Genomic DNA, 12,320 nt, shown 5'->3' with positions numbered 1-12,320 from the left:
CCTTAAATACTAAATTTTGCCTAATACTCAATCCTTACTCTAATTTTTACTTTTCATGATGGACGATAATTGTAGGACCGCTGTAGGAAGGAACATGTTCATTAGATGTTTATTGGCAGCGCAACGAGATGTCGACACCAAAAACAATGACGGGGCAGTAATTACATTTTAAATCATAGAAAATTTCAATTTATAAACGCATACGGAAAGTTACGAATAGTTTCTTTGTTAACTGAACATATGAATAAATGCGGCCATAGAAACAATTGATTTTTATAAATAATATAACTATGATCTAGTTTTCTATAAATACTGCTTTAATTAACACACAAGTTGGGGCAGGACTTTTAAAATAATAACAAAATTACGATTTTCGCTTAGGTTGCTTTTACAACCTACTGTTAAAAAGGTAATTTTAAAAACGTTTGCGAAAATTTGGAAACCGTGGTTATTCGTAACAATAAATTTGATTGTTACTACACCGTGCGCCCTTCGTTTCGGAAAAGCGAATGAAAAATGATTTTTTCGATCCGGCGACCATTAATTTCCACTTTGATGGCATAGTATAAAAAAATAAAACATACCGGCACGAGTTTCCCTCGTCAAACTTAACCATACGACGACGACCGTTGTCAAAACCAGAGCCAACTTCATTTCGTTCACTCCGATGAGCCTTTTATGCGGCGGTTTGTCTCGTGCGTGTTTCGCGATCCGCAAAAAAAAAAATGCGGGAGAATTTCGACTGGCACTGCGATCGTCTGTAAGGCGCGGGGGCTGGCCGTGTTTTCGATACCGCGGTGTCGGGAAAACTGGTGGAAAATCAAACAGGTGCTTTTCGGAGATATCGTCGCACAGCTGCGGAGAAGTCGTAGAGTGGGACGGGACTCGCGAGAAGTTGCGCGACTTTGGTAGAGAAAAAACTTTTGGCAGGACGCGACCAAACTAATTTAACTTTGGCGGGGGAGAATTTTGTATCGGTTTAAAAAAAAAGCGCAAAACCTTGCATTCGCAAATAAAAATTCGACACATTGATAGGGGAGGGTGGGGAAGGCGACCCACTTAAGCTTTTTATTATTTTTTGTGGCTTTTATTTTCGACTAACTTTAAGTAAATTTACCCAAATTTTGGTGAAGCTTCTGGCGGTCGCACAGTGGGCCAGGGACCAATTCGATTTTTTTTGTAATGGCAATAAATTTTATAAAACACAACAATAAAAAGAAAAAAATATTACGAACTTTAATACAATATAATTATTATACAGGGTGTTTACAAAAAACTCTAATATACAAAAAGTTTTTAATTAAATCTTGAAAACGGTTTAAATGTAGAATTTTTTTTAAATAATTATATTTCATTAAACAAAAAAAAATACAGGATGTCCCAAAAGCAACAATTTACCAAAAAAAAAGTTGTTTATTTAATACAGATTAAAACAAAATATTGTTATCGGATTTTTTAAAATATTTAAGTTTGTTTGCTTAAAAGAAACGAAATAAAACAATAACAGGGTTTTTATACATCCAAAGTAAGGACTTGCTCTATTCTTGTTACAATTTTTGCATTAGTCATAGCTCTAAAAAAGTTAATCCCTTGCCTTGCATTAAGAGCGTTCATTTAGTCTTAGTCTCAAAAGAGCATCATAATCCATAGTAAGCAAAAGTTACAACAATAATAACAATGCCTTACATGAATCAAACTTCAGTTACACTATCGCTCTATATAAAAAAACAGATTTATGTATTAATTATTTAACAACAATAAATAAGAAACACTTTAACTAACTTTAAAAAAAATTATATTCACGAACTGTTATAAAAAACAATTTTTTTAATAAAATATTCCAGAATCACTGCTTCTACTATCACCACTGTGGCTAAAAGATGAAGGGTTTGGATTAAATGATATTAACAAATTTAAAACGTCTTTAACTAGGTTTTTCTTTTTAGATAACTTTAGTTTTCTTAAACTTAGTGTCCACCCTTCTCATTTTTCTTGCATGATGTTCTCGGTATCGTCTGTACTCTTTATTCCGAGCTTCTTGAGCTTCCTCCGATAACTGTCCGAGACATGATTAATTAATTTCTCCCCCACGAATAAGAATTTTATGTATAGTGACGAGCATTACAAAAAATGGGTTATTTCGGCATATATATAATTTAAAAAAAAAAATGGATTTCTAAAGTCTCTTTGAATCCCTTGCTTTTCGTTTCGAATTGCAATTTTGCCCTCTCCAATACCTCGCCATTTTTGTAAATTTAAACGGTAGCTTATCTTAAGCAGGCATTCCAGACAGCGTGAATCCACGCATGTAAGGTAGACATTCCAAAATTTAAATAGTCTTCCCTTATTGGTCTTTTTAGTACCAGATTTATGCTATTCATTTGCGAAGGTAGAGCCTGACACTTGTGTGACGATATATTTGTCAAGGCACTAACCATTTTGCCATTTTTGTCTTTTTTAGATATTTCCCTGGTTTCCTGTAAAGATTTAATTTTGATAGGCCTGCAATGAACAGTTAATGAGGGACGCGGCTTCTGCCATATAAACTTTATTTCGTTTTTCAAATTTTTGAGTATATTTCAAAAGGAATCAAACAGGACAAAAGTAAATTATTTTCAGTCAAATCACCTTCATGAAAACCTTGTTTGTACTCTTTTGCCCCGGTCTACCATCACATCCCCACTTACTGACTATTATTTTCATCAAAATTGTCGGAGGAAAGCTCTAGAACTGAAAAAAATCTGGATACAGTATGGTCCAGCAATGACTGTAACGTAACATAAACATAAAACGTAACATACAAATAAAAAGTGTTCTGTAGCAGTGATTTATAAGGTGTAACGGAATTGTTTAGCGTTTCGAATATCATTATACGGTAGATGTAAATTTAAATTGACATTGCTATCTGCTATCTGCTATTAGCGACAGTGCTTTTTCTGGAGACGTCTAGGGTTGCCTCGTTCTATTGTTATTATTTGGTAATTTGAAATGCTGGACTGACTCGTTGGATGAGTTTGCTACTGAGCTAATAAATTTGCCGCTCTTGGTTTACCCGAAGCACTTAAACTCATTTCTGCAGCAAACACAAATCCATTGCTTTCACATTCTCGGAGTTGTTTCGTTCTTTTATATTTCCCTGTGTAGCTTAATGTGTCAAAATGTATTTTTTGTCGGCCCACGGTGGAAGTTTTTTGTTTATTGCACGGTATTGTTACATTTCTTTCCAGGCATTCTGCATAATAATAATAATGTTTATTTCCATTGACTATTAACAGAAGTATCGGATAAAGTCAATAAGTAAAAAAAAATACATTAGAACACGAAAATACAAGCTTTGAAAACAGATACGCACAAAGTCAAAATAAATAAAAACTGAAAGTTCAGATTTTCACGAAATTATATATTTTTATATGACAATTGTTTCGACAACACCGTGCCTTTATCAAATGTAATATTTACAAACTACTGAAAAATGGCAATACAACCTTAATTAATGTTGTTGTGAGAATTTAATTTCAATAAAGGAGAGGTATTTAAATCTAATAGATCGTTAAGCAATACATTTGAATGTCTCTTTTGTTAATCTCCACGGGTTCCAATAAATTGAATTTTCTACTTTTTGTGACTGCACGTAAAATATCAAATTTTCGTCAAAAATGTGTTTTTCTGTGTTTCAGTGTGTAGCATAATTTGAATATAGACTATTGTATTTAAACAATCTGTTTGTCCAATATAAATTTTAGGATAAGATCCGCATTTCAACCTACGGACACTTGATTTTTGAGATTTTTGACATTTCGTTTTATTGCTTTTTAAAAATTTTCCTAATGTGTTGTTAGTTCTGAAAGCTATTTTTAAATCACATTTTGACAAACGTTTTGAATCTTTTTCACTGGGTTCTCCTATGTATGTAATTGTTTTAAATTGTTCGTGTTCTGTATTTGGTTTCGGATAAATAGAGTTTACTTTTGTCTCGATTAGTTTTTTATTTATAATTTTATCTATAATGGACGGATTGTAGCCGTTGTTCAGTGCAATTTGTTTAATGATATTAAGTTCATTGTTGTAATTTTCTGTTGAGAGTGGCGTATTAAGAAGTCTGTGTATAAAAGAGTTAAATGCAGACATTTTGTGTGTATAAGGGTGATTTGAGCTGTTATGTATGACTGTGTCCGTGTGTAAACGTTTATGATAAATGGAAAAATCTAATTTGTTTTGCGTTTTCGTAATAGTTGAGTATAAAAAATTAATAGAGTTATCATGTTCAATCTCGATAGTGAATTTTATACGATTATGTAATGAGTTAATGTAATTTAAAAAACAATTCAATTGACTATCCGTTCCAACAAAGCAAGCAAAGACATTAGCCACGTACCTATACCACCATAGAAAACTTTTACTTAAAGGATGTTCTAGTATGATATTTTCCAAATTATCCATAAGAATCTCAGTTAACAAAGGACTAAGTGGGTTCCCCATAATCAAACCTTCTTTAGAGATGTAAATCTGTCCATTAAATTCAAAATAATTTTGGTCTAAACATACTATTAAGCAATCTAATAAATCTTGTTTTACCAATGGGTTAACCTGTTTCCGAGTTAGGGTGAAATCTACTAAGCCTATCACATCCATAGGTGGAATACTGGGAAATAGGTTTTGTACATCAAAAGACAATAGTGTTGCGTTAAAAGGGATTTTGATACCTTTAATTTTGTTGATTAATTCAAAAGAATTTTTTATTACAAATTTTGATTTAAAATCTGTCTGGAACTTTAAAACATTTACTAATTTTGTTGAGAGTTAAACTGCTGGAGCTGTAGCATAAGACACGACTAAAGAATATTCTTTATTCTTTATTACATTCTTCTTTATTGAACTTAAATTCTCACAACAGTAATTAAGGTTTTATTGCCATTTTTCGGTGTATATAGTACCAGGTAGTTTGTAAATATTACATTTGATAAAGATACGGTATTGTCGAAACAATTGTCATGTAAAAATATATAATTTCGTGAAAATCTGAACTTTTAGTTCTTATTTATTTTGATAAATGGATTTTCAACAAGCAAAAGCCACCTCAGATCAAACACACAAAGTATACAACACTGAGAGATCGGCATTACTACAATCAAAGTATTCTTCGATAGAATAAAAAACGTTATTATTCGAAATAAGCTTTAATTTTTGCTTAAGTAAATGGACACGCAATATCTGTCTGACGGACAAAGGCAACTTATTATATAGTTTTATTGGTAAAATAATAGGGCTGTTAGCTACTTTGGCGAACTTATGACTTGGTATCTGCAAATTAAGATTAGCTCTAAAATTGTAATCTCCATGCAATAATTCGATAGGTTACACTTCATGTAAATTATGCTATTTAATATAAAGAGAGAGGGAAACGTTAAAATATTTAATTTTGAGAACAGGGTTCTACAAGAGTGACCGCGAGACTTCACCAACATTGTTCGAACAATACGTTTTTGTTGGACAAAAACTTCACTAGCTCTGGAAGAATTTCCCCAGCATATAATGGCGTAAGATAAGCAAGATAAGAAATAATACAATAGTAAAAGCTGAAGATCCACACTCGGCCGCAGTCTCCAAATAACAAAAGTATTCATAGCCATTTTGTTTAATACGTAGTCAATTTGGCCTGTCTAGGACAAATTACTGTCTATTAACAAACCCAAATACTTGACAACGTTAGTGTGATTAATCAATTTATCCTACATTCTAACCAATAAACTCTTGTTCAAATCCCTAAGCGAAAACAACATCATCTCAGTCTTTGTCCCGTTCAAATAAATCCCGTTATGCTCACAATATCGGGTCATACCACTTAATGCCCTAGTGGCCAAGAACGTGAGATCTTTCAGTCTCCTAGATGACACTGCCACAGCAGTATCATCTGCATATCAGGAAACATAATTGTCTGGGAAAGAATCAGATATATCATTAATAAATATTATAAATAATAAAGGTCCCAATATACTTCCCTGTGGGACACCGCTGGTCAGTTCTTTAGATCAGGATCTAATCACAGAAGTATCACTTCTAAGAACAACTCTTTGGTCACGACCCTTCAAAAACGACTCAATCCAGGCGTAACTGTTCCCCCGTATACCGCAATTATTTAATTTATTCAACAACAAATTAATATCAAGCACATCAAAAGCTCGCTTGAAGTCGAAGAGCATACATAATGTTTTATTATTCTGATCCAGGTTTGAGACTATTTGATTATATAAGAAAAGTGTAAACAGTCTTGAGTAGATAATGCATTGCGAAAACCAAACTCAGAAACTCAGAAATGTATCGAGCCGCACGTAAAAACACTTTTCGAATATTTTGGAAAAAACCGATAGAAATGATATTCCACTGTAATTAGAAATTGAAGGGGTATTGTTCTTCTTGTGAATAGGCACAATAATGGAGTGTTTTAAGGCTGAGGGAAATACACCTTCTAAAAAAGACAGATTAATCAAAAAAGTAAGAGGTTCAACAATAAAATCTGTAACACGTTTTGTTAATGAACAGGGTATTTCGTCGTACCCAGCAGAAACTTTGTTTGTAACTGACGAAATAATGCATCGAAGTTCAACACCCGTGAAAGGTGTTAAGAATAGACTTCTACTTAAAGATTTTTTATTAGTTGCTTTTGTTGTTTTTATATTATTTATTATTTCTCTAACAGAATCCACAAAAAAGTCGTTAAATTTTTCAGAGGTCGCGTGTAAATCGACAGACTCGCTACCTTCATCATCAATGAAGTAATCTGGAAACTTTTTATGTTTAGATAGGTTACTTTCATGTTTTATAATCGTCCACGCCGTTTGAGATTTGTTAACAGAGGTTCTAAGAAGTTTATCGTAAAAACTTTTTTAAGCATTCTTAAGTTGTTTTTCATGGTACTTTTTTAAAATTCTATATTTGGTTAAAATTTCATTACTGTTGGTATATTTAAAATATTTAGGCAAGTCTCATCCCGTTCCCTAATTTCAACGGAAAGCCACCCTTTTTCGCACTGTTGGCCCTGTGCATGCATCTTTGATATAGAAAAGACGATAGACGACGATAGAGTTAAACAATTCCTGAATTTTTTTATAGAATAAGTCAGATTTCTCATCAGCGGCACCAACACCGTCAAACAAAAACTGCCAGTCGACTCTAGATACTTCAACCTGAAATTCATTCATGTTACTTTCACTTTTAAAACAACGTTTGTAGAAAAAAGATGGAGAAAAGTTGCAAAAAGGCATAAAATGATCAGAAAATTCACAGGGAATAATTTCTGACTGAAAGAATTCAAGTCAATATTGGTAAAAATATTGTCGATTATAGACATTATGGAGTCGAGTGTATTCGGTTACAGTTTTACTGAACCCGCAACATGCAAATGTATTTACAATATTAAGAGTCTCGCCTGAATTTGCGTTTTCAAAGTGCATACCTCATAAAAAATCTATTTTTATTTCTGTTTAACGCCCGCCATTTTCTTCGAAATTTTTGGTTTTGATTCCTAAAATCTTGACATATACTCCCAAGTAAAGTTTCTTTTATTGATACTTTATATTGACGGACTTCATACGGGGCTTTATCGAAATCGAGTGATGTTTAAATCTAAAAAAGAGCCCTATTTCAGTTGTTGTAAAAAAACGATTAGATAGATGAAATAAAGTAAAGTAAATGCTGAGCTGGGCTGCCATCTTAACAATTAATATTTTTAAATGGGCTGATCCGATTTTAGCAATTGGTACCACGTTTTGTGTGGCGGAAATAGAGCTTTGCTAGTAATTAAAGAAAGGTTAAAAAGTTTCTCGAAATATAAAAATAAACGGATCTCTGTGAAAAATCAACTTAATTTAACTGCCATCTTGGATTTTAAGATGGCGGACAAAAAATATTTCGGTTTAAAACCTTGATCGATTTCCCTCAATTCTAATAAATTTGGCCACATAGGTCAAAACTTACAACAAAAAACATTTTTCTCCTTTTTTTTTGCCCACCTGGTAAGTTCTTTAAAAATTACTTTTATAAAACTATAACATAATAAACATACATAATAAACATAACATAAATAAATTGAAAAAATACTTTTTTTTGGCTACTTTTTTAATATGATTCAAAAGAGTGTAGAATTTTTAAAGGATAATTGAGTTTTAGAGTAATTTACTTCGCATAAAATTAGTATCAAAACTTACCTTCACTGGCTTCCTGCATTTTGAATTTTATCAAAAGCTAATTGCTTTAAAAAAATCCCGTCCGCTTTTCACAGGGAAAATTGTATAAATAAAACATTCTCAAAATGACACTGACAACAAACATTACAAAATTATTGTTGATGTTTCCATTGTAACAAGGCGACGCTTGTTTTGTGGAGGTTCATGGCTTACTTAATTAGTCTGTAATAAGGAAAACGTTCATTGTACGAAATGTATTATGGGTTCATTTTAACAGTTTGGGGTCTCCCTGGCCTACCGTGTGTCGTACCCCACTACCCCTATTTATAATGTGATATATAATAATCATAATTATTTATTAAAAAGTATTTAATAAAAAAAACGTTAGTAACTAGTTTTATATCGACTATAAAATCTGTTATTGGTATTTATAAGATTCTCGAAAACTCTGGCTTTAGGATAAATCCATAGAGCTATCCAAAACATTCAATAAATTAATTATGATTCGGTTATAATAATATGAAATAGCTTTTTTTTTAGAATTTTTAACGGTTCATTTTACCCCTGGTATTGCGCAAAGGGTGAAAAATGTACAAATAACCAGAATTCATAATTATTAAAAGAAAAAAAGGTTAACTTTTGAGGTACCTCACGAAAATATGGATCAACCCGAGGGGTGAAAACACAACGCAGGGGAAGTGCAGAGCATACGAGGTGCGTTCAAATAGTAAGGTGACTTTTGTAATTGGGCGGGCTACGTACATTAGATCATCGATATTTTTTTTGTTATATTATTACCCATATCTCTAACACATGTTCACAGTTTCAGCCAGTTTGCACATGCATTTTTTTATGAGACAAAAGCGACAGGTGTCTGGTGTGCTCGGCGATTTTCTGTTTTAAAAAAGAAAATGGAACAAAGCATTTGCATAAAATTTTGTGTAAAAAATGGAATACAGTGCTGCCTAACACCTGAAATGTTGACAACTGCATAGGATGAACCTACTTTTAGCAAAAAAAAGTGTTTTTAAGTGGTACGAGTTGTTCCAAGATGGCCGGTAAGACGCCTATGACGAACCACGCTCTGGACGCCCCACCACGTCAATAACTGACGAAAACGTGGAAAAAGTGAAACAAATGGTGTTGAACAATCGTTGAATTACTATTAGAGAAGTAGCTCAAGACGTCACCATCTCTATTGGCTCGTCCCACGCAACTTTTCCGAAACGAGTAGCAACAAAATTTGTTCCGAAACTGCTTAATTTTGAACAAAAGGACCGTCGATATGACGTCGATACCAAGGCCGAGTCGTGCGACTGGAAGCACTCAGAATCGACAAAACCGAAAAAACCACGTCAAGTACGACCAAATGTCAAGGTTTTGCTTACTGTTTTCTTTGATTATCGCTGCGTAATACATCAAGGGTTCTTACCAGATGATGGTACGGTCAATAAAGAGTATTACCTTTAAGTTTGCGAGAAGCAATTCGAAGAAAATGTCCGCAATTGTAGAAAAACAATTCATTCATTTTGCATGACGATAATGCACCTGCTCACTCATCGTTGCTAGTGTCTTTCTGGCCGAAAACAAAGAAACAATCATGTCTAAGCCACCATATTCACAGGATATGGCTCGCTACGACTTTCTCCTTCTCAAAACTCAAAAAACTTACGAAAAGAAGGAGGTTTGGAAACGATCGAGGATATAAAGAAAAAATCGCGTTGAAAACTCAAGGCTATACCAGAAGGTGCTTACCAGAGGTGCTTCGAGAATTGGGAAAAACGTTGGCACATATCTGGGCGGAGGGGATTACTTTGAAGGGGACAACATTTATTTCGATGAATAAATAAATACTCTCTGAGAAAAATAGTCAATTTGTTTTTTGAACACACCTCGTATTGTGACATTATCTGGGCGTTGTGAGAATTGTATGGGTATTGTAAAGGAATTTAAAAGAATTAGATTAAGTACCATCTGGCCCGAAAATCGTAAGTTGTCAACTCTCTTGTTTACAGAGCCGTACAACTATCTCCACCCGAGTCACTGAACCTTATATCTGCCCTTTTCTCTAATAATTTTCGCATTACAGATATTAAGCGTTCCATCACAAAATACACTTCACAAAAGCTCTTCAAACACAACGACATCGAAAGCAACCCCACACTTGGAACTTCATTATATTCAAAACATCACTTACCACATATCAAAAGTTCTTAAGAAATATAACGTCAAAACCAATTTAACACTTGTCCAAAAATTTATCATCTTCAATCTGTCAAAAACAAAATTCCGTTTGAGAAATCAGGAGTTACAGCACTCCATGCATATGCAACAAGGAATACATTGGTGAGAACGAACGAAAAATATCAACTAGAATATGAAAGAGCCTTAAGACTAGGACAAATAAACACAATCACGAAACCGGAATTTTATTGGATAAAACTAAAATTCTTGCATGTAATCAATTCTACTGCCAAAGAAAAATCCGAGAATCTATAGAAATCTATAAGCAACCAAACACCGCGACTCTGATCTTTAGAAAATATAATTGATAAATAAATCGAGCTTACTGCGAGGTTGTAGAGACTTTGGTGAAATGTTGGTTTTTTGATAAATTGAAAAAAATGAAAACGAGCATCTTTTTGTTTATTGTCATTTTTTAATTATGTTGTCAGATTTAACTTAGAACGTTTTGGCAATCATCAACTCTGTTTTTAAATACTGATCTGGATTTTTTATTTCGGATATTGACATGATGATGCTCATTCTGATGCTCGTTCAGACGTCCCAAAACTAATGATGTGTCCAATGCGAATCGCTTAGAAAAAAAAATGAGGCTCGGAAGCAATTAATAAAAATACATTTGAGGGTTCATCGGGTCTTGAATGATTTTCTTCTTTAAAGCAGAACAGAAATGAGAAGATACCGACGATGCTATTGAGCTTGATATTGAACTATACACATTTTATGTAAAATGTGAAATGTAGAATTTAAAAAGAAAAGCTAGATAAATCAAGTTTTAATTTAATTATTTGCAAATGAAAGACAACGATGATGAACTTAATTGGCCACAAAAGCCTAATGTTGATAAGAGACACATTTTATGACCCAATTAGTCTCGGCGTCAATTTATCATTTATTATAAGAAGGGCTGACAAAGTTAAAATTATTAAATTGTGTAAAGAAATCGACCGAGAGTAAAGTAAAGATTTTAAACTCGATTCTAAATCTTAAAATGTTTCAAGAAAAGTTGACCAAATAGCACATTATATTATTAGTATACTTACAATTCTTCGTTGTATTTATTTAGAATTATTAAGTGAAAAAAGGGAAAAATGAAATAATTATTTAATAATTTAAGTTAATGCGTTAAGTAGGTCATTTAGCTATTTTCTGGACTAACTGTACTTCAAATACTATGTACTATGGTCTCCAGGTGATACTCCCAACATCTGTACTCACAAGTCTTATCCTTTTCTTTCTTCTTCTTTATTTTTTTTAGTTCTAAGATTAGTAGATTTGAAATTAGTTTTGTACGTCGATGTAAACATATCATACGATTTATATTTTAAATTTCCTGTAATTGGCTCATGTTACCTGTTGGAAATGAAATAAATAAAGGCGCTATATATATTTTTCTTCTTCTTCACAATAGTATATTATGCAATCAGTGTGGTAATATACTATTACCGCACTTGTTGCATAATATACTATAAGTCACTCGTCTATTAAACACTCTCTCCGCTCGTGACTCAAAATTCTTCGCCACGAATGGATTTTTTTGAAAATCCGAGACCACTTTTTAGTATCCCGTGTCCCACTTCTTCTATCATACGGTTTATTTAACTTTTCAAAGAAACTTCAACAGGCTACTGTTTACAAAACTTCTGAATTCCTCCTGCGTCGGTTTTTGTTGAGTCCAAATTGCTGACGTTACGCCAATCATCCTGTTGGCTTCTTCAGAGCTTGACTGAAACTGGCTCGTATTTTACTCTGTACCTGCTTATATATTGTTTGAGTTGAGCGGGGCTAAATGAGGGGCATAAACACCGTCTCGAATGACTGATTCACATATTGGTGGCAGGTAGAGACCTGAGTCGCGGTTAAGATTGTTAGGTTGTTTATAGATTTTCATAG

The 12,320-nt window shown here is 33.1% G+C and overlaps 1 protein-coding gene across 1 annotated transcript in view; it reads right to left on the bottom strand.

The window, feature by feature from the left end:
- Window positions 1-782, bottom strand: part of LOC132699435 (cysteine-rich motor neuron 1 protein) — a 341,296-nt gene extending 340,514 nt beyond the window's left edge. The window contains exon 1 of the mRNA XM_060666138.1: window positions 585-782. Coding sequence (XP_060522121.1) covers window positions 585-654 — 70 coding nt within the window. The 5' untranslated portion in view covers window positions 655-782. The remainder of the gene's footprint in view (window positions 1-584) is intronic.
- Between the last annotated feature and the right edge of the window lie 11,538 nt (window positions 783-12,320).

The sequence above is a fragment of the Cylas formicarius genome, unplaced genomic scaffold (assembly GCF_029955315.1).
Source record: "Cylas formicarius isolate icCylForm1 unplaced genomic scaffold, icCylForm1.1 PGA_scaffold_3__17_contigs__length_32017465, whole genome shotgun sequence".
Lineage (NCBI taxonomy): Eukaryota > Metazoa > Arthropoda > Insecta > Coleoptera > Brentidae > Cylas > Cylas formicarius.
The sequence above is the reverse complement of the archived record's forward strand: the minus strand, read 5'-3'. Positions and strand labels throughout refer to the sequence as shown.